This window comes from Schistocerca americana, chromosome 1, assembly GCF_021461395.2.
Source record: "Schistocerca americana isolate TAMUIC-IGC-003095 chromosome 1, iqSchAmer2.1, whole genome shotgun sequence".
Classification (NCBI taxonomy): Eukaryota; Metazoa; Arthropoda; class Insecta; order Orthoptera; family Acrididae; genus Schistocerca; species Schistocerca americana.
This window is the reverse complement of record NC_060119.1, coordinates 332,240,504-332,263,168: the sequence shown is the minus strand read 5'-3', so window position 1 is coordinate 332,263,168 and position 22,665 is coordinate 332,240,504. Positions and strand designations below refer to the sequence as shown.

General features: G+C 39.3%; 1 protein-coding gene across 1 annotated transcript in view; it reads left to right on the top strand.

Annotated features, from left to right (window-relative positions):
• Positions 1-22,665, top strand: part of LOC124599087 (mitochondrial carrier homolog 2-like) — a 47,376-nt gene that overhangs the window by 9,215 nt on the left and 15,496 nt on the right. The window contains exons 3-5 of the mRNA XM_047136047.1: positions 2,532-2,700; positions 9,203-9,334; positions 15,629-15,815. Of these exons, the coding sequence (XP_046992003.1) occupies positions 2,532-2,700; positions 9,203-9,334; positions 15,629-15,815 (488 nt within the window). The remainder of the gene's footprint in view (positions 1-2,531; positions 2,701-9,202; positions 9,335-15,628; positions 15,816-22,665) is intronic.

Genomic DNA, 22,665 nt, shown 5'->3' with positions numbered 1-22,665 from the left:
CAGTGGCAAGTTCCAGTTGCTGTGCTGGCCCCCCAACTCGCCAGGTCCGAATTCCAGAATTTATGGCAATTAGGTGACTTGAGTGCAGATGTGGTGCCAGTCCCCTCCAGCACTCTGCCAAAGTATCCATGACAAAGGTGAACATACTGGCTATTAGGTGGGTGATCATAATGTTCTAGCTGGTCACTAAATATTAGAACTTCAAATAAGAAAACTGCAGCTGATAAATATACTCATACACCACTTCACATTCACCTGGTCACATAGTCCGGGGCAGAGAAAATCCCCAACGCGGCCTGGAATGAAACTCGCGATCTAGAGGTAGCAATGCTAGCCACTAGACCACGAGCTGCGGACACTTGAGAAGAGAGAGCTTCCTCCAGATAGTTCCACATAATATAATGTTGCCAGGTGGTTCCTATGGCCAGACTTTGAATTCTGAGGGATTGCTGGTTTTATTGGCCTCATTAAGTGAACGACTCAGACTTTCTCTGGCAACTAGGTAAGACAGTACCATTGATGACTGATATGTACTAGCACCTTTGAATTCAAGACACTCAGTTTTAGTAGGGTTGACTGTAGACATCATAGGCTTCCATGACTTGAAATAATATGGCAACATAACTGGAGTTAAACATAGTTGATGACACTGCATTATGGTTTTGTGATGCATCTGTTTTTATTTATTGTATTTGTTTTCATTGTAAAACTCTTTATTCTTGCAACTTAACTTGCTTATGATGTTGCTGCATTTATTGCTTTTCATCCAAGAATCTTCAAAAATTCTTTTTCTATATTATATAATGAATTTTACAAACAAGTTATCTTCCTTGTTATTGCTTAAACAAATACTGCCCATAGAAACACCATGGTCATGATTACACTGGCAACAAGCAAAGGACGCAACTTGGTGTGCAAAGTGATGTGATTATGTGCAATGTTGCATGATGCTGAAGCAACAGTAATCTGTTAGTATGATGATTATATGTATAATGAAGATAATACTATGTATATAATAATTAATGTGAATATGATTATGAATAAGAATGATGAAACTGTCTATAGGTGGAAGGATAATATTAACCATGTGAAAAAGACAGAGATGTCATTCACTGCTTCCCTTCCAGCATGGGGACTTTTAAATGAAAAGTGGTTATCTCGTTGCTGGCCACTAAACAGGAACATCTACAGTATGATAGAAAGATACAAATTTAAAAATAGTTCAACCTACCAAAATTATAATTTTCTAAAATTGTTTTCCTGAGATAAGGATGGAAACAGAAAAAGGAAATGGCATGCATTAGGACTGAGTGGAAGTAAATCCCTACAAACCTTGAACACACAAGAGATACACATTATAAGAAACAAAGTGGCAATAACAATTGTATAACACCTTGAAATTCAGCACTTCTGTGTAAGAGTTGTCAATAAGTTGTAGAGAGAAGCTTAATGCAAAGAAAATAAGTATGAAAGATGAAGACATAACTCAAACCAAATAAATGACAGAAATGTGTATGGGAAATTGGTATATGTTAACAAGGTTTTCAAAGTTGTGGCAGACGATGTGAATGGGCTGTTAGTGTCATTTAGGATAATTAAAGTTTTGTTGTTTCATACCTGTTTAACAGAGATGCTGGAGGAAAGGTGGCAGTGACTGGAATGTTGAGGAACTGGAACACATGGGAAGGGTACTTCATCTGATATCTGTGAGATCTTCATAGTATTTGGATAAGTTCTACTTATTTTGCCTGGGTTATAGGCAAGGGGCATTATGATGTGTAAATTGACAGCTGTTGAATAAAAGCTGTAGTTGGGGGTATGGGTGTTTCAATGTTAACAAAGGTTTGGGAGCTGTGTGAGAAGTGGAGCTTAACAGTGTTTCCCCTCTAGCTGCTGTATGCAACTTAAAACTGGCATTCACTTCACTATGCTTCCTGCTATCCTAGTCTCAAAATTGATTGCATTAACAGTCAGCCACAACATTATTAAATCTTATTTTCACTTGTACTTCTCATCTCTCTCCCCTCTTGTACCCAATAAAACCCAGAAATAAGCCAGTACACCGTGCATTGAATTTCTTTGTTAGTTTGAGTGGTTGTCATTCTGTGTGTTGGTTAGTTGCTTGTGTTTACATGTCCAGAATTGTGACTTCTTGTTATGATATGGAACAAATCACTTCTACAATTTTATCTTCTCAGTAGAAAATGCGACAACATGCAGATGTTTTGTATGATGTCTTAAGTTTCTTCTTCTTCTTCTTCTTCTTCTTCTTCTTCTTCTTCTTCTACTACTGCTACTACTACTACTGTGCCATTCAGAAATTGTTGTTGCAAGTGGTGGAAGAAGTTGTGAAACAGTTGTGCGGATGTGAAGTGTGACTATTTTGTAATGTGTTTATTGGAGCACAGCAATGAATTTTTGCGGTAGCTATGCATCTGTCGGCTGTAACATCACATTAAATACATAGGAATGTGTGTAATTCTTCTTTTAGCAAATATACAGTGTACTAACAAAAATTGTTTTGTTGACAGTGTCTTACATCAAGACAATTGATGGTGTCTCTGGATGTTTTAGAGGTATATCTCCAAGGCTCAGTGGAATTATTGTTAACGGTCTTGTCTATTCACAAACATCTACATATTTAGGAGGAGACAAATATCTCGAGGAATGTGATGAGAGTAGACTCTCGGAGCAGGAAAGGTAAGTCTCCTGTAGTGTATATTGCTATTAAAATGCCATAAATTAAACAAGGTCTGGGTTGTTACATTACAAAATAGAGAAAAAACATTGATTGCAGAATTAGTTGTGTTAAGTGACTTAGTTGTGAAACTGAAACAAAACAACATTCCAGTAATTTTCCAAAGGTACAAACAGTTGTCCCACTTCATATAAACAAATTTTCTCGATTTTTATTGTATGTAGAGATTGACAAATACCCAGTGAACCCAGTGAATGGGTACTGTTACTTGTGAAAAGCTGTACTCAGGAAGAAAGTGGAGCAATAAAGTGAGGTTATGGTGAACCTTTTTTTTTTTTTCTCACCGGTAATGCAGTTTCTTGGTAGTAATAGTACATTTCCATTATTTCAATAAATAGCTACGTAGTGATGGTAGGTATGTGAAAACATTGTGTGGTAGAAAATGGTGGTTGCAGTAAACTTTCTCAGGAGTTGTATGTATGCCACAGTGTCTTTTTGCTATGGTCATTTACTTCTGTGTTAAATGTGTGAACTTGATCATAATGCTGTCCTTGCTTATCTTTGTCAGTTTGTAGCAACTTGGGCTGTATTAACAAATAAAAAAGTTTCTGATAAGTTACATCATAGAATCTTGAAGAGGCAGCAATTAGTAAGACACCAGAGAAATTTCAGACTCCACCTTACATGCCTGCTAAGTGCTACAAGCTCTGAATATAACAACCTGAGTGGTAAAATGATGGAAGGTGAAGCTGCTGGGCTTCGTTTGTTACTGTTAGAACTCCTCAACCATTATCCTTAGCACTCACCTATCAGTAGTAGCTTTATTGGAACATGGTCACTTCTTCTGCATTAGATCTGTAGGTGGTTGCAATTGAAATACACAGTTCTGTGTCTACTTAACCCTCATGATGGCCGGCCAATGTGGCCGTGTGGTTCTAGGCGCTTCAGTCTGGAACCGCGTGACCACTACGGTCGCAGGTTCGAATCCTGCCTCGGGCATGGATCTGTGTGATGTCCTTAGGTTAGTTAGGTTTAAGTATTTCTAAGTTCTAGGGGACTGATGACCACAGATGTTAAGTCCCATAGTGCTCAGAGCCATTTGAACCCTCATGATGACACATTTTAGTTCTGCAGTCGTGACTTTGTCTGCCACTAGTGTCCCAGAATACTCTTGTAACCTTACTCACACACCTTATGGAAAGTGTTGAATACCACTTAATAACTACCTACATTATATGTTTAACAGAGAAGAGTATTGAATGGAGGTATTATGACTGGATGTTCAGAAAGGTTAACTGGGCTCTTTACAATCAACTGTAAGTTATATTATACATACTTCGCTAGTGTAAAAGAACGGGTGGGACCTGTGGTCATCAGCTCAGTCACTAACACGTCCGTACTGAGATCTGTTAGTCATTATAGAAGATATTCATTGAGGAACAGACACACAGAACTACAAAGATTGATAATCAGTTGTTTGGAGACAAGCTATCAGCATGTTAGTAAGCCGGGCCTATAGCTAGGAAGAGATTTGAGAAGATGAGCACATAGTGTGAGTTTCTGAACCATATAAACAGTTCCCCATCATTTGATGTAGTACAGTCTGTAATGTGGTTTTGTGGGTGAGGATGAATATGTCCACTCACTGCTGTACTGGAAATTAAATTAAAAAGAAGTCATAGTTTCCGCTACGGTGCTGAACAGCCTGAACTTTTTTGAAATTACAATTGTAGCCAATCCAAGACCCATATTGAGTAAATGGTGTAACTGTAGAGAAATATTGATGGAATTTTTAACAGTGCTGCAAAAATAATTTAAAAAAATATTCTACTAGATGTTCACTGTGTGCCATAAAATTGTCAGTCAGACTTTGCCATCCTAACTCATTTTTTAAAAGTTTCAGTAAATGTGGAATTTTCCAGCTCCACGATTTTATCCTCATAATTAATTTCAGTTTCACTGCAATAAAAGCTACTAAACTGCTACAATTTCACTTTTAACAAGGGAGTGACAGTCACTATTAAATTCGTGGTCATCTCCGCTGGTTCTTCTCTCCATGACTGTTGTTGACCTCCTCCTTCCTCTAGCCAGTGCCGATAATGTCCAGTACATGTCCACTGTGGTTAAAGCCTACTACTCCCTAGTCCACCATAGCATCTCAAACTAGAATCAAACTTTACATGGGTAAGGTGAAAAGTTCTCACCCCAGCACAGATATGACATTGATAGTAATAATTTTGTTCTGTTGTGTTCACACATGTTAAACAATAAATTATTGACTCATTATTAATAATAGTTTTGTTTATATGGCTTTTTAAAGATGACATGTTGTCTGTTCTTTGTTTAAATGGATTAACAGTAATATCAAGACATCATAGAAATCTAAATTATTATTTATTATCACTAGAAACTGATCCAAAGGTTTTGAAGCTTTACGAGGAATCTTTTATGTTTTTCACCAATTAAGAAATGTAAAACTGAATTCAAATTTGGTTGTATTTTTTCTTCTTAGAGATTTAGGTGAAGGGTGTCAAAGAATTCAACCACAGATAAGAAACTGTACAATATGGTATTGAATATCACCATCTTGAGCATATTTTGAGCACTTTTGTAGGATCACACCTAACTCTAGTTCACGACACTGTGTTGTGCAGCATTGCAGCTAATTATCACTCAGTGATCCTATGAAATTATAACAATGTGTTTTACAAATAAGATTTATATGTTGATCTCGAGTTGCTAGATCTTTCACGTTTCAGTGAGAGATGTAATTGATAGTTCATCCAAATCTAAAGACTCTGAAAGTGATAGTAACTTTCCAAATGGTTTACCAGAATCAGATCAGAAACAATGGAAGAAAGGCACCTTTACAATGCTGGAGATATGTAACAACTGTAAATTTGCAGACAAGTCGGAAACTAATTTTCACATCTACAGTAATGTCATGGTGGTGACAAAGCTTAACACAACTGAAGAAGCCATCACAAAAAGCACCCCAGAAATATTCAGCACAGAGCAAGGCAGGCTGGATATCCCTGTCCCAGGAGGAAGCCCAAACGGAGGCTACTTACCATGAGTAGGTACATTAAACAGTTATGTTGCAGCACTCAACTCTGCATTGGAAGGCATGTCTGTAGCAACCAGAGGGTTAATACATTTCGCAAATAACACTTTTGTTGAGTGAGCAAAATATTTTGAGAACTATGTGGGAAGAGTAGAGTGATGATGGATCATAGGGAAAAACATCAGAGTAGGAGGGGTATGAAGAAGCTTTTTATTCAGATAAGCTACTGCCTGGTGCCATGTTCATTGTCACTCGCAGATAGTGCCACTGGTATGACTTCGTTAAGTTTTGCTTCATATTTTCCATATAACTAATCTGAAGGCAAGTCTGTGACTATTTAAGCACTCTCCAGTCACCCAATGACATTATCTAAAAGCAAGTAATCTGCATCTCCAGCATAGAAACGTTGAATTTCTCAAAACAGGTCAGAGTGCTGTGTGAAATTGCCAAACCAACGGCCTGCTGCACCTCAGTTTCAAAATAGTCAATGAAAGTTCTATTCAGCTACATGTATTTTAAATCTTTGTGCTTCGATTTGTGTGTAGAGGAATCTTAATTTTTACAAAGGGTTTGTTTGATTTGTTTCATCGTGAGAACAATTTGGAGGACCCAAGACAGTTGACCATCTTGTGGGTGACCTGGTTATTTAATGTGCTGCTGCAGTGAGATGAACAATTCATAACTCACATTAGTAAATATTAGCCAGGAAGCTAACAAAAAGCAGCTCTTGTTGCTGTAAGGAACTTTGAATCATACTGAAAATAAGGGAGAAGGAGCTTATTAAAATCTGGAAAACACACTTCCTGAACATTGCAGTGTCACGATAATTATTGCAAAAATATGGTAATAACTGTATGATGAGAGTCTTAAGTGTCAGATATATGTTTGAGACATTGTATTGTCAGTTAAAGAACAGAAGAAAAGTTGGAAATATAAGTATTTAGGTTTAAGTAGCTGTTAAGAAGGACTTACAGCCTGTGGAGGGATGTTTTGACAAAAAGGTCAAATCCATACTTAAATTCATAGTCTTGCAGCAATGCAGGCATGGCATCATATGATTTTTTGAAATCTTCAAAGTTAGCTATATAAAGTGGGTATGATGAAATCTGCTGGGTGAAATGAGAGACTTTAGTGATGGGTAACAACTTTCCTAGTATTTGGCTCATTTCCTTCCATAATTCATGTACATACTCAGCAATACAGGAAGTGTCTGCCAGAGGGTAATTAGCGCTGTACAAAATGTTAGTTCCTTCCTGGTTTGAGTGTGTTTGAAGTGCAGGAAGATGACTGTTTATCTGCATACACTTTTCTTCATGCCTCCACCTCCACCCTTGCCCCTCCCACCTGCACCCTTGCCCCTCCCACCTTCCTCTGTGCTCCCTTCTCCTCTTTTTATTTACTAAATCCTCTGCACCCTTGTGCAGCCACTGAGTCATCTGTTGAAAGACCTATCTCACACTATCCCCCTACTCCCTCCTTGCCTCGTTTGCTCTCCGCTACCCCCTCACCACCTCCCTCAGTCTTCGAAACTGCTCTCAATAATCATTAAACTCAGTGCAGATGCGATTTTATGCTTTTTGCTATTCATATGTGTACTTTTGCTTAAAACTTTTTCACATGTAGAATTGACTCTGATTTATATTTTTTGCAGAACATGTACCATATGTTAAATCAAAGTTTCACTTATCTCATCCTTCTCTGTTCTGAGCTGAAAACTTCACACCTTGTCTTTCTGTAATAGTGGGGCGTGGAAATCCTTTCAGTAATGTAATTTATCTTCTTATGACTGATGTTCATTTTCAATCAAATGGGCAGACTTAATGCTTTAATAAGGCAATAGTACATACAAATCATGTTATTTGGGTGTCAAATGAGAGGCCAATTTGCAATGCCATTTTAAAAAAATGTTTCCCATACTGTCTGATATTTTGTCTGCAAAATTGTAATTTAAACAATGGAAACTCTATGTTGGAATATCAATAATGTAGGAAAAGATAATTTGGTAATTACTGTGAAGATCACATGTTAAGACACACACACACACACAAGTAAGACACTTACACATAAGCATTTGGCCACAGCCTTTGTCAGAACAAATCTTCACGGTAAGTAATAATCTATGTTGCCTCCATGAAGTAACTGATGATCAGTGAGATATTGAGGGTGCCATTTATGCATTTAGCTGTAATCGCTGGGTGAGGTGGCACAGTAGTTAGCACACTGGATTCGAATTGGGGAGAATAATGGTTCAGATCCCTGATCAGCCATCCAGATTTAGGGTTCATGTGATTTACCTGTCTCACTTAAGGCAAACACCAGTATTGTTCCCTTCAAAGCTCACGGGTGATTTCCTTCCTCTTTCCATATTCTGAGCCTTCACACTGTAATGACCTTGTTGTCAATGGGATGTTAAACTCTAATCTTCCTTCCATCATTCTTTATCTGTGCTCCTGGCTGCAGGTGGCAGGAATCAGAGAGAGGATGCATCTTGTTTCACTATGTGCCCTCAGACTCCAACATGAGGCATCCCATGTTTTGCTAATATATAATCTGCTATCTTTGTTCATTAGACTCTGTGGAGAGATGTGCATGGCTTCTTCACATACTTAGTCTTAGGCGAAAGTAGTCTGAGCACCTTTGTTTCTCCATAAACCATGGGCAGTTTCAAAAAATTGATATGCCGTGCCCAATTGATGAACTAATGGGAGTTCAGTTTTTGATTCATGTCCATGACTCTAGTACTCAGGTGAATTATTAAAAATGAAGGTACTCAGATGGTTGTGTTTCTTCTGGAACTGTGCTTAAAGAAACAGTAGGTATTTTGCTTGGCAGACATGCAGTGAACATAGATAATGTTTCTATCTTTGCAATATATGGGACCCTATTGACACGCAGAGGGTGCAATGTGAAGCGAGATATAAACCCTTGGTGATGCAGCAGCTAGCAAGTCACTGAAGTATGGCTGTACTGAGCACAATGGTGTCTGTACCTGGGGACAGAAGTCTCAATAATTGTATAAAAGGATGTGCTGCACAACTAACTCATCATTCATCAGCAGTCGACTGACGATGTCTCACTGCCAAAAACAATGCAAAACTGCCAACTTCTCGTGGCAGAACACTGAAGAACTCAAATTGTCCTTGTGCTGATGCAATTGGAAACAATTTATTTTATGTACTGGTAAAGCAAAAAGAAATAGTTTGTCTAAACAAACACATAGTGAAGAATGATAATAAATTAATCTATAATTGTGTTGTAGGGAAATTAAACAAGATTTGTATCCAATTCTTGCCTTTAGTTTCCCTCTCTTTTCTTAATTGACATGGTACTTTATACAAAGGGTCCTTTACTGTACTTTTCCTGAGAGTGTAAATGTTTCATTGCATAAATAAAGTAAAAATTATCATATTAATGTTGGGGTTAATGTGTTTCTTTTTAAGGTTTTCGCGACTTGTTAATAAACTGACTATTGACATAACAGCTCGCACAGCTGGAATTATTGCAAGCCAGCCACTGGCTGTGATAACATATCGGATGATGGCGCAATTTATTGGTGGTGAGGACAAATATAGGTAAGATAGAAATAAGTCATCAGATTTTGTTATTAAAATACTTAGGCATTCAGAAGCAAGACCAACTAACTTGACTTATCATGGGACTGGACAAATAAAAATTGGAGTAGTACTATTTTTAGCAGAAACAAAAGCATCATTTTCAAGTGACAGCAACTGTTGTAATAAATTTACAGATAAATCAAAACAGGCCATGTATTATTAGATTTTTCGTTCATCAGGCACAGGCAGCCTCATTTATTCATTGTCCTGGCAGCAGCATGATAGCCCATGTCTAAGATGTGGTTAATTCCTCTTTTCCTCATATTGATTACTGACAAAGCTAAAGAAAACAAAGAACTAGATCCAGGAAAGTCGTACGTCAGTTTGGAAATCTTGTCTGTCCCCATACCAATCTTTGGTCATTTTATTTTGGTTTCAGTGGTTTGCTGCAGTGGACTGAATCATACAGTAGTTAATAAGGGCTCCATAATGAGAGTAAGTTGAAGGTGGTTGTTCCCAGATGTTAGAAATATCAATAACCCTGTGTTATAGTTGTGCAGTTTCTTGTATTTATGTTACAGGCTGTGTTGAATGGAGTAATTGTTAATAAACCTGTGCCCATTTGTATATCAAAGAGAGTGCTGTTGTTAAACACTGAACATGCATTAGAAAAAGAGTACTTTAAAACCTTGTCTGGTCATCCTGATTTGGATTTCCCATGGTTACCTTAATTGCTTAAAGCAAATGTCAATATAGTTCATGTTCAGAGGACATGGCCTATTTCCTTCTCTATTCTTGTCCCACCTGAGCTTAAATTCTCTCTAATCACCATTTCATTGTCAACAAAAATAATAAATTTTTGTCAGTATAATGTAATTGGATAGTTAAAAAATCTACTCTCCAAGTGGTGACAGAACATGCACATAAAGGAGGTTATACTTGCGCAAGCTTTCGGATCCAGTGGCGCCTTCTTCCGGCAGAAGGGTTGAATGGGAAGGAAGAGGGGTGTAGGAAAAGGACTGGAGTAGTTTAGGTTTAGGAAAAGAGGTAGATTTCGGAAAAGTCATCCAGAATCTCGGATAAGGGGAGACATACCGGACGGGATGAGAAGGAAAGACTGATCGTTGGGGCTGCACTGGACAAAATTTCGAAACCTGAAAGCTTAAAGATAGAAGACAGTGTAATATGCAAGACAGAGATTACTGATAAAACATTGTACACAAGTTAATAAGAGTGAAAAGCTAAGTGCATTGTATGTATCAGAGGTGGGAGGGGGACAGCGAAAAATAGACAGGTCAGAAAATGAAAGATGTAGGAAAGTAAAATGGAGTGAAGAAATGCTGAGACGGAAGAATTAAATGTAAATTAAAGTCAAGTGGGTGTCGAGAACCAAGAACATGTTGTAGTGCTAGTTCCCACCTGTGGAGTTATGAGAAACTGATGTCTGGGAGAGGAATCCAGATGGTGCTTGTGGTGAAACAGGCACGGTGGTCACCATTGTCATGTTGTAGAGCATGCTCTGCAACAAGATATTGTGTTGCCAGTACACGCCCTCTGCCTATGGATATTCACCCTAACTGATAAATGAGTGAGGTGGTGCAGTGATTACCACACTGGACTTGGGATTCGGGAGGGCAGTGGTTCAAACCCGCACCCAACCATCCTGATTTAGGTTTTCCGTGATATCCTTAAATCACTTCAGGCAAATGCCGGAATGGTTCCTTTTAAAGGGCATGACAGACTTCCTTCCCCAGCCTTCCCTAATATGATGGGACCAGTGACCTCACTGTTTGGTCCCCTCCCCCAAATCATTATTATTTTCCTCCTCCTCCACCACCACCACGAAACTTAATTTGGAGGCAGTCATCCCGATGTAAAAGGCCGAACAGTGTTCACATGACCTGTCATTTCACAGGTGGTTCTCCCTTTGATAGTATATGTTTTGCCAGTTACAGGATGGGTGTAGGTGATGGCAGAAGGATGCGTAGGCCAAGTCTTGCATTGGGGACAGTCAGAGGGGTAGGAGCCATACGGTATGGAGATGGGTGCAGAAGGTGCATAAGGCCTGACAAGGATATTGCAGCAATTGAAAGGGTGACGAGAAGCTATTCTAGGTGTGGTGGGCAAAATCAGATAGAATGGATCTCATTTCAGGTCATGATTTAAGGGAGTCTTGACCTTGTTGAAGTAGCTGATTAACACATTCCAGATGAGGATAATATTGAGCAACAAGTGGCGTGCTCTGAAGTTGTTTTTTGGTGGGATCAGCAGTACCACGATTGAAATGTGGGGGCCTGGGATATCTGCTTTTGAACTAGGCTGGTGGGGTAATTACCTCCAGTGAAGGCTGAGGTGAGAATGGGGGTGTATTGCTGTAAAGTGTCTCCACTCCAACAGATAAGTTTGCCTCAAATGCCAAGGCTGTGTGGGAGGAAATGTTTGACATGGAAAGGATGACAGTGTCAAAATGTAAATATTGTTGTTTGTTTGTAGGTTTGATGTGGACAGAAGTGTGTTGCTGGCTTTTGATGAGGATGAGATCAACATCTAGGAAAGTGGTATGGGATTTGGAATAGGACCATGTGAAATTTAATGGGGAGGAGGTATTCAGATATTCCAGGAATTTTAACAGATCAACCTCACCAATGAGCCCCTATGGTGAAGATGTCATCAATGTCTCTCAACCATACCAGGGGCTGAAGACTTATGGATACCAAAAGCCCCGTCTTAGTGATCCATGAAAAAGTTGGCAAAGGAAGGAGCCATCCTAGTTCCCATGGCCATGCCCCTGATTTGTATATCTACTCCTCAAAGGTGAAGTAATTGTTTGTAAGTACAAAATTGATTAAGGTGAGCAGGAAGGCTGTCATAGGTTTGGAATCAGGTGGCTGACTGAGGAAACATTCAGTTCCAGACAGACCATGTACATGGGGGATGTTGGTAGAGAGGGAGGTGGCATCAGTGGTGACAAACAAGATGTGTGGTGGGATTGTGACAGGCATGGATTTCAGATGATTTAGGAAATGATTGGTGTCTTTAATATAGGAGGGACGTCTTTGTACTGTGGGATGAAGGTGTTGATCAACCAAGGCAGATATACTTTTGGTGGGTACTTTGAAGCCATCAACTATAGGACTTTTGTCAGGATGTTGTTCTAATCCTCCTCCTTGGTATTTATATTTTGTTTTTGAGGATGTAAAATAAACCCACTTTACAGATGGTAACACACATTGTGATGCCAAAACATTGAACATTTCATTTAGAACTGCCAAAAAGAAAGCTTGGTCTTCTTTATCTACAGAGAATTTCTTGTGCAGAGTGTTTACAATTATATGGTGGTTGGTTATGGAGCAGTTCCTTAAATAGGGTTTTAGTTTACTTAAAAGTGACAATGTACAGCATTCTATGTAATTGGCCTAGCTTCTGGAAGGCTAACTTACTGTAGTACTTGGATTCAGCACAAAGGAAACCAAATAAAGTTGCAATCTCTCAAACTTTAGCAACAAAGGATGTGAAACTAATTGAGGGTAAACCAAATAGAAATAAAGAGCATATAAAATGTAACTCTACACTGAAACATGTGTAAGGTTCTATGAAAGTTTTGTTCCTGTTTGCATTATGTCCCTTAGGTACATAACACTCTAACATTTTTATTTTTTATGTAGTAAACAGTTGGTTGGATCAATATGAAAGTAGTTTGAAAAATAGTATTTCCTACACTTCTCAGTTACTCAGTATAATAGCGACTGACGTCTGCTCCTTTTTCACATGTTCACATTGTAATTTCAACTAAATGTACCAAATAAAATTTCTAGTTATGTGTCAACAGAAACAGGCCACTCAAAGATAGTAACAAAATTGCTAGGTTTTTGACTTAAATTTTCTTGATCTAACAAAAGAGTAAAGAGCTGGAGTAAACAAGATTAGGCATAAATTAGGAATGTCAACTGAGACCCCAGGCCAAGAAGAGACAGATGGAGTTTCTTGTTCATGAAACCTAATGATTTTGTGAATATCTATGTCTGTGCGTCTCTCTCTCTCTACAGCTACTTGGCAAGTAGATTGTTTTGCATAAAAATGGAAGTGAAGGTCCATTTTGATTATGTACAAGGTGCTTGGAAATTCTCATTACAAGCTACTAGGACTTCTAGATGGGAGTGAGTAGATACTATTTTGAATTAGAACTATTATCTGTAACCATGCCATTTCCACACCACAACCATTTGAAAACATGTTGGTAACATGGCCACTTTTACAAGTAATTGATGCAGTATGTCATTTGTTTTACAATTACACTAATTAACAGTCGAAGAAATTGCTCTTGGACTCATCGACGGATTCCTCTTAAACGTGATGCAGTAGGGCCTGTTCTAATTTGGGTGTGCAGTGTCTCCATAGAGCACCACTGTCATGCCAGCTGACAGTGGAGGCATCTTTTCTTAGAGTTGTGTAATTGTGGTAAAAAGTGTATGTGATGAAGTCAGACGTGGTGGAGAAAGATCTCCATAAAGGCAACGAGCAGCTCTTCCATTATAGAGAGCTTCGCCTTTGAGAAGGATCACGTCATTGTGTTCTACAAATGTGGACTCAACCATATTGCTCCAACACTCCCAATCACATGAATAAGGCTCAAACCAGGTCAGAGAGGTAGAGTAGATGTCAAATGACATTAGATGATCCGGTGTAACCACCCCTACCATGACTACCCTGTTGCATGCCTACCTAGCAAATATAACAACAAAAATAATCGATTTTTGACAGATAATGTAACTGTGTAGATAAAAATCTACTCACCACACGGCATCAAGAGAACGCGCATATAAGAAAAAGGTTTTAAGTATGCAAGATTTTAGAGCTAGTGGCTCCTTTACTGGCAGAAGGGTTGAAGGAGAAGGAAGGGGGGTGAAGGAAAAAGACTCGATAGGCTTGGGAAAAGGAGTAGTTATGGGAGGCTCATCAGACTGGATGAGGAGGAGGGACTATAAGTCTCCCCTGACCTGCAGTTCTGGGTGACTTTTCCAAACTATATCCCTTTTCTTAAAACTCTCCTTTTCTTTCACCCCTCTTTCTTCCCCTTCAACCCTTCTGCAGGAAGAAGAAGCCACTAGCCCTGGCAGCTTGCGTACGTGAAACCTTTTTTTATACTTAGCAGCCATGTGTTCAATTGGCTGTAGCACAGAAACGGTACATTTCCATATTTAGGTTTCTATTCAAAATATTACCTACTCATTCCTCTCTAAAAGTCCTAGAAGTTTGTTATGGAAATTTCTGTACACCCAGTATATCAAATATAGGTGGGTTTTCTTGGCCTTAAAACCCACATCCTTTCGTCTTTCCCTCTACCTCTATCGGTTCTCCCTTCTATTCCAATCTCCTAATGAACTATTAAATATGAGCTCGTGAGTGTGGGATGATGATCATGTAAATTATATGAAATGTGAGAAGGCTGCTTGAATTTCTAAAGAAATAATTGTCACAATGTATTAATGCACAACTGTTTTTTGATCTTGAACGATGTCCTTATTCTGTGACAAGTTTGTTTGTACTTCATCATCTTAGTGGCACTGGACTAGTGGCTTTCTACAGAAGTATTCTTGTGTTCTGTTTGGTCATGTGTACAAGGTAATATTCAGTTAGTAGTGTTAGATTTCAAAGTAGGAACAGCGGAGTCTGCACAATCCCGTATTCTTTCCTTACACTGCTCGAAACATTCTTGCATGTCATTTTCATGATTACTGATGCATTTGCCTTCCAGCGGAGTGCAATAATATATCTATGGCAAACTGCTTGCCCCCTGCCATTGATTTGATAGAGCAAGTTGAAGGTTGTCACAGCATAAGGACACACTTAAAGATTGAACAGTCACACACTAATACACAGTAATAAGCTGTTATGCACTTAGGAAAATTGTTTATTGCTGATTCTTCCACATTCAGCAGTGGCTAGTCTCTCATCAGCCCCCTTATGGAAAGACTGTTGGCACAGTCAGGGCATCTCCATGTTACAAAAGCCTACAGTCAATGTAACCTAGAAATTTTTTGGAGGGACTGTGAGCAAAACTCGTGACCCTTAAGTAGTTCAGTGAGTGACATGTTATTGCTGAACATATTTTGTCTGGCTCATCTGCTGTGCCTTAGTTGGTGTGTGGGGCTGAACCAAAAGTGAGGCTAATACTGGCATAGCTCTAAATTTCATGTGGGCTTAAGCCTTTTTGGCTGTACTGACAGTTTTCACCTAATGTGTTTTCTGCAGAGGAGAGGGTTTTAATTTGTTGTTGATTCTGTAAAAAGTAAATGATTTTCTTTGTTTCAGTAACATCTTCAGTTCAATTGTCGAAATATATAGGGAGAATGGTATTGGTGGCTACTTTAGTGGTCTAATTCCAAGATTATTAGGAGAATTATCAGCTGCAATCCTTGTAGCCACACTGGAGTATGCAATTAAGAACTTTTTCGCTGCTGAAAATGATAAGCATCGTGTTGTATCGTCTTTAGCATCAGTAAGTATGACGTCAGCACATTAGCTATACATTACTCACTATGAATGTGTGCTTTAAGCATTATATTTCTCAATAATATATTAATTGGTATTCTCAATAGAGATGTGGAGGAAGCCCTCCCTGCAGCTACTGAGGGTGCAGGGTACAGTAGCTGTTGCCCAAGTCGGCACCAATGATGCCTGTTGCTTGGGTTCTGAGGAGGCCAGCCTCAGTTCCTACAGGAAGCTGTCAGTAGTGGTGAAGACTGAAGGCCTCGCTCACAGGGTGCTAGCAGAGTTCATAATTTGCAGCATCATGCCCAGAGTCGATCGGAGTCCTTTTCGTTTGAAGCTGAGTGGCGGGCCTTGGTCTGAGACTGTCAATTCTGTGACTATAGGGTGCAGGTTTCTGGACCTGCATTATAAGGTGCATAGATGTAGGACTTCTGTTGATAGATCAGGAGCACACTATACAAAGGAAGCAACTATGCTGGTAATGGAATACTTGTGGAGTGCACATGGGGGTTTTTTGGGCTCTGGAGGAGTTTGAGGTTCTTTGATGAATGCATGCCAGTATATACACAGAAAACGAAATCAGATCACGACTGAAGTACACACACTTTGACTGTCAAAATTTTAACAGTGAGTTGTCGAAGTATTCATAACAAAGAACCTGAATTTACTGCTCTCCAGGTAATTTCTCACATTCGAATTATTCTGTGGATGGAGAGCTGACTGAAACCCAGAGTAGAAAGCTCTGAGATACTTAGCAATTCACAGGGTGTATATCAAAAAACCAGATTAGATACCACAGGAGGGGGGAGTGTTTCATAGCAGTTCACAAAAATATTGTATCTATCAGGGTTGGATTGATGTTTGGTTTGTGGGGTGCTCAACTGTGGGGTCTTCGGTGCCCATACAAATTCCCAATCTGTACACATTCCTATCTAGCCACTTTGACTAATGATGATGGAATGAGGAGGACAACAAGAACACCCAGTCCTCAGGCAGAGAGAATTCCCAACCCAGCCGGGAATTTAACCCAGGACCCCGTGACCCAGAGGTAGCAATGCTTGCCAGTAGACCACAAGCTGCAGACAAGGTAGGATTGAGTGTGACAGTGAAGTTGTCTAACAAGTCTAGGTGAAATCAAGTTAATTGTTGGATGTTTTTACTGGCCACGTAATTCTGCTATGACTTCTTAGAGCCATTTGAGGAAAGTCCACAGTCAGTATCACTGGAAACACTGATCATGCAGTATTAGTTGGTGACTATAACCTACAGAGTAAATACTGGAACGTCTATGGGTTCATTGCAAGCGGTAAAGGCAGATATTCTTGTGAAGTACTTCTGAACACATTTTCTGAAAACTGTAATGAACAACTGTACAACCCACACACAGTGGAAATAGTTTAGATCTTGTTGCTACAGAAACGCCGAATCTTGTTCAAACAATGTTTGGGAATACAGCTGGGTGGCATCGACAATCGCTGATATTTTGACAGGAGTATGCCCTGGCATTTTCAAGACAAAACTGAAGCAAGCAAGCAAGAACTGTGCAAGGGAATTTAAAATCTTGGTTTTGCAGAGAAACTGTGGATGTTTTTTGACGAGGGAGATAGACCATGCAGAATTCAAACAAAAGCATCATCTCTGTTTATAAGGTTACTTGCTAATTTAATTTCAACTGCTTCCTAAATAACACTGTCCCAACAGCTGTAATTGCATGCCAGAACCTAAGTGTTGTTATGTGTTATTATATTCCACAGCTGTATAGTTTTGATAGTCTGACCAATATGTGACATGCAACAACTTTACAGAATATGATAGATACCTGTGCTACACAGACCGAGATCATAGATCGTCCTTTATGCAACCAAAAACATATTTTCGCAAAATATGACCAATCCTTTTCGAAATGCTTCCCCCCCTCCCTCCCCCTTCTCCTTTGGGGAAAGTTACCTTCTTCTGGTAGGCGCTTTCTGATAAACAGCTTTTTTCTAATGTTGGTCAGTCTCTTCAATGACAGTTCACCTACCCACTTAAGCGCTGCCCGTGGCTCCTTTTCGGCTATGGATTGTGTAAGATTCCTTCCCCCAGTTCCATGACTTCATTACAGTGATCACAGCACAAAGCTCTAATGACAGTGACCCCTTTCTGGTGATACTGTCACTTTGTCACTTCAGTAGTGACCACTTACCACAATGGACTCTTCATATCTAACTGGTAATCTGCCAGCATCTTGACCCCAGTCTGGCTGCATTGTCAAGGATAAGGTTGACATCTTTGATGCAAGTACAATCACCACTGGAACTGGGATGCTCCCATCTATGGGATCAATCCGCTGCTTGTCGCACTGTGGTATACCAAGACATTAAAACAGCTATTTAGGATTGCCAAAGGATCCTGCAACGTCTCAGGTCACAACCTTCATAGAACTGGAAAAACATGCCTTTTCATCCCAGGTAAGAGCCAAGCTCTGTAGTCTGCTGGGCTGCCAAAGATAAACTACTGTTCCAACTCTCCTCCTTCATTGTGGTATATCCACTGATGCATTTGTTCTTTCCAAACACATTGCGACCCACCTTGCAAGTGGATCAGCATCCTCTTCTTACCCACCTATCTTTTGTAGGCGTAAAAGAAAAATCAGACATTTCCCTATTCCGTCTGTCTGTTTCCTGCCTCCCTTGTCATGCCAAATTAAATAATGAATCTTAAACTGACTGGGAAGAGCTTCAGACTCTTGACTTATGTGATAGGGCCCCAGACCCTGATTCAATTTCTAATCAGATCCGACATCTGAATCTCACTCAAGGGCTCTATTTATTCAAGTTCTTCAACCATATGTAGCTGGGTGTTGTTTTCCATCAAAATGGTGAAATGGTATCACTGTCCCAATCCTTAAACCAGGCAAAAACCTAACTTCCATCAAAACCTGTTGACAGGTTAGCCTCACCAACATGCTCTGCAAACTGTAAAGGAATGGTAGTCTGATTATGCTGGGTTATCTGATCATGAGGCCCTTTATCCCTCTATCATTATGGTTTCTAGGAGGGATGATATACAACCAGCCACAAAGGCAGATGGAAACAGCACTCTGAAAGGCTTTCTAAACTCGAACACCTCGGTTGTACATAAAGCATACTACAGCACTAGGCAACATCTCAATTTACTTGGCCCCTATGACTGGGGATTATGAGGCTCCCTAGACATTTTTACTCACTTTTACACATCCTGGCATTCTGAAACACCACTTGTCATCAGCAGTGTGTAGTGTTTCTGGAGCTGATGTCCATTAACATAGCCCTATGTTTTGTTAGACAGACATACCTTGACCACTTTTTAATTTACGAGTATTGTGACTCAGTGAGCAGTGGGTTATTGGCTTATGTTACTCTTCTCATACTGTGATACCAGTTTATCCACTCAGTATTTGATTTGATGATCCCAGGTTTGGATTTGAGGATGCAACATGGAACATCATCTGATGGACTATTGCCCCTCGTAATACACTCCACACACATTATTCTCATATAATATTTAGTCCAATTTTCAAGCTTTAGGTAGCTTGCACATTGTGGAAATCATGACTGAGATCTACATGGGCATAGTCCTTTGAACACAGTATTGTGTCCCAAGCTATAGTGGGGTGTGGTTGTCAAAGTGTTAATTGGTTTGGCGGATATGGGCCGGGCGTCGGGGGTCAAATGAAAGTACGGTCTATCTAGCCCATGGATGAATCCTGGAAGACTTCTCATCTGCTTGACCTACATGCCAGCCTAACACATATACTTTCACTTCTCCTTAAATTATTTGAAGTAATTTTAATTTAAAATATTTGTCTGGCTTTAATGTTGTTTCTTAAGCCCTGATTTTACCACTCCTACATACTTTTATAATTGGCTCAAATTTCTGGCTTACATCACCAACTTTTGACCAAGAGACTGATGACTTCACCGTTTAGTCTTGTAAATCCAACCATCCAGTCAGTACTGTCAGTCTGTCTTTTATAACTCCATTTGGAGATTGTTATATGTATAAAGTTACAGATATTTATATAAATAAAGCACATTGCACAAAGTCATATGCTGCCAAATAAAATACAATTTATTTTGTTTCTAAAATGTCACTACCTATCACCCAACAGTTCCGCAGTAGTTGTGATTTACAAAGTATGGAAGTAACTTTACATCATAAAATTTGTAATGCATAGTTACAGAAAGTTATAAAACATATAACAATAGCTACGTACTACTTACTTTGTCAAAATTCATTGAAAATTTAACGAAAATGTTTTTAAAACCCCCGCCACCTGCAGCACACTGACAGCTGGAATACCCATTAGTGGGCAGTAGGGACCAGTTGACTATCACTGCTCTTAACAAATCCTTTCAAAACAGACTTCTCATCGCTTCAATTTATATTTGATGTTAACAAATTTCTCTTCTTCGTGTGTTTCTCTTTTATTGTTAGTGTGCTTTTTATACTCCCTCCACTTTGGCTCTCATCAGTTATTTTAGTGGCCAAATAGTGAAGCTAATGTACTATTGAATTGCTGATCCAATTTCCTCAGCTTCACCTGATTTAATTAGCTACTTTTCATTATCCCTTTGTTATTATTAATGTTACACCCTGTTTTCGAGACGCTATCCATTCTGTTCAACTGCTCTTCCAACTCCTTTTCCATCCCTGGTAGAATTACACCCATCAACAAACTTAAAATTTTGAATTTCTTTCCCCTGAACTTGAATCTCTTCTCTAATTATTTCTTTGGTTTCCTTTTCTGCTTGCTCAGTGTACAGACTGGATAATTTTGTGGGTGGGTTACACCCTGTGTCAGTCTTCTCAACTACTTCTTCCCTTTCATGTCCTTAAACTCTTTACAACTGCAGTCTGATTCCTGTACTAGTTGTGTATACCCTTTTGCTTTCTGTATTTTATCAACACTGCTACTTTCAGAATTCAGAGTGTAGTACTTTTAGCAGTGTCAAAAGCCTTCTTTAACTCCACTAATGCTTTAAATGTGGATGTGCCTTTCTATAATTTATCTTCTCAGATAAATTGTAGAGTCACACCTCCCTTGTTTCTACAGTTCTCCATAACCCTAACTGATCTTCCCTCACATTGGCCTCGACTAATGTTTCCATACTTATGTAAATAATGTATGTCAGTATTTTACAACCACGGCTGATTCAACTGATAATTCAGAAATATGAACACCCATCAGCACCTGCCTTCTTTGGAATTGGATTTATTACAGCTTGTACAATGGGTGGAACAGTGTTGTGATGTCGCGCTCTAGCAGGGATTTCACCAGTTCTGAGGGAATGTCATCTACTCCAGGGGCCGTGTTCTAGATTAGGTCTTTTAATGCTCTGTCAGATTCTTCTTGAAGTATCATGTCTTCCATCTCATCATCTGTTCTCCCTTCCCATTATATAATAATCTCATCAGGGTATTTCTGTTGTATAGCTCTTCTATATATTTCTTCAACCTTTTGGTGTCCCATTCTTTGCTCAATACTAGCTTGACATTGGAACTCTCAGTATCCGTTCAGCTGCATTTGTTTTCTCTGAAGGCCTCTTTAATTTTCTTGTAAGTGGCATCTATCTATCTTCTAGTCATCCAAGTTTTTACAGCATGCAGTTATCTGCTAACCATAACTGCTTAGGTATTTTGCACTTAGTCATCCATTTTTAGATACCTTTATTCACTTTTGCCTGTTCACTTTGCTGCATTTTATATTTCCTCCAGTTGTCAGTTACATTCAATACCTTGTGTTATCTAAGTATTTGTGTTGAGTCTTATGTTTTTGTGTATTTGATCCCCATATCTTAATAACTGTTAAGGATCATATTGTTTGAAAAATCAATGTATCCATCTAACAGATGTGTGGAATACACTGAGGTGACAAGTCACTGGATTGTGTCTAATATTTTCGGACTTCCTGTTGCATGGCGTCGAGCAGCAATTCAATATGGCATAGACTCAACAAGTCATTGTAAGTCCCGTGCAGAAATATTAAGCCATGCAGCCTCTATAGCCGTCTATAATTGCGCAAGTGTTGTCAGTGCAGGATTTTGCACATGAACTGACCTCTTGATAATGTTCTGTAAATGTTTATGGGATTCATATTAAGTGATCTGGGTGCCCAGATCATTTGCTTGAACTGTCCAGAATGTTCTTCAAGCCAATCACGAACAGTTGTGGTTCAGTGACATGGTGTATTGTCCTCCATTAAAAATTCCATTTTTGTTTGGGAAAATGAAGTCCATGAATGGCTGCAAATGGTCTCCAAATAGCTGAACATAACCGTTTCTGGTCAATGATTAGTTCACTTGGCCCAGAGAACCCAGTTCCTCCCATATAAACACAGCCCACACCATTATGGAGCCACCACCAGCTTGTACAATGGCGTGTTGACAACTTGGGTCCATGGCTTTTACCATCAGCTCTTACCAACTGAAATCGGGGTCTCATCTGACCAGGCCATGGTTTTCCAGTCATCTATGTTCCAACTGATACGGTTATGAGCCTAGGAGAGAAACTGCAGGTGATGCCCTGCTTTTAGCAAAGGCACTCGCATTGGTTGTCTGCTGCTGTAGCCCATTAATGGTAAATTTTGCCACACTGTTGTAGGTCCCACATTGATTTCTGTGGTTATTTCATGTAGTATATCTTATCTGTTAGCACTGACAACTCTACGCGAATGCTGTTGCTGTCAGTCGTTGAGTGAAGGCCGTTGGCTGCTGTGTCATCTGTGCTAGGAGATAATTCTGGTAATTTCATATTCTCAGCACACTCCCGCCACTGTGAATCTTGGAATATTAAATTCCCAATCGATTTCTGAAATAGGATGCCCCATGCATCTA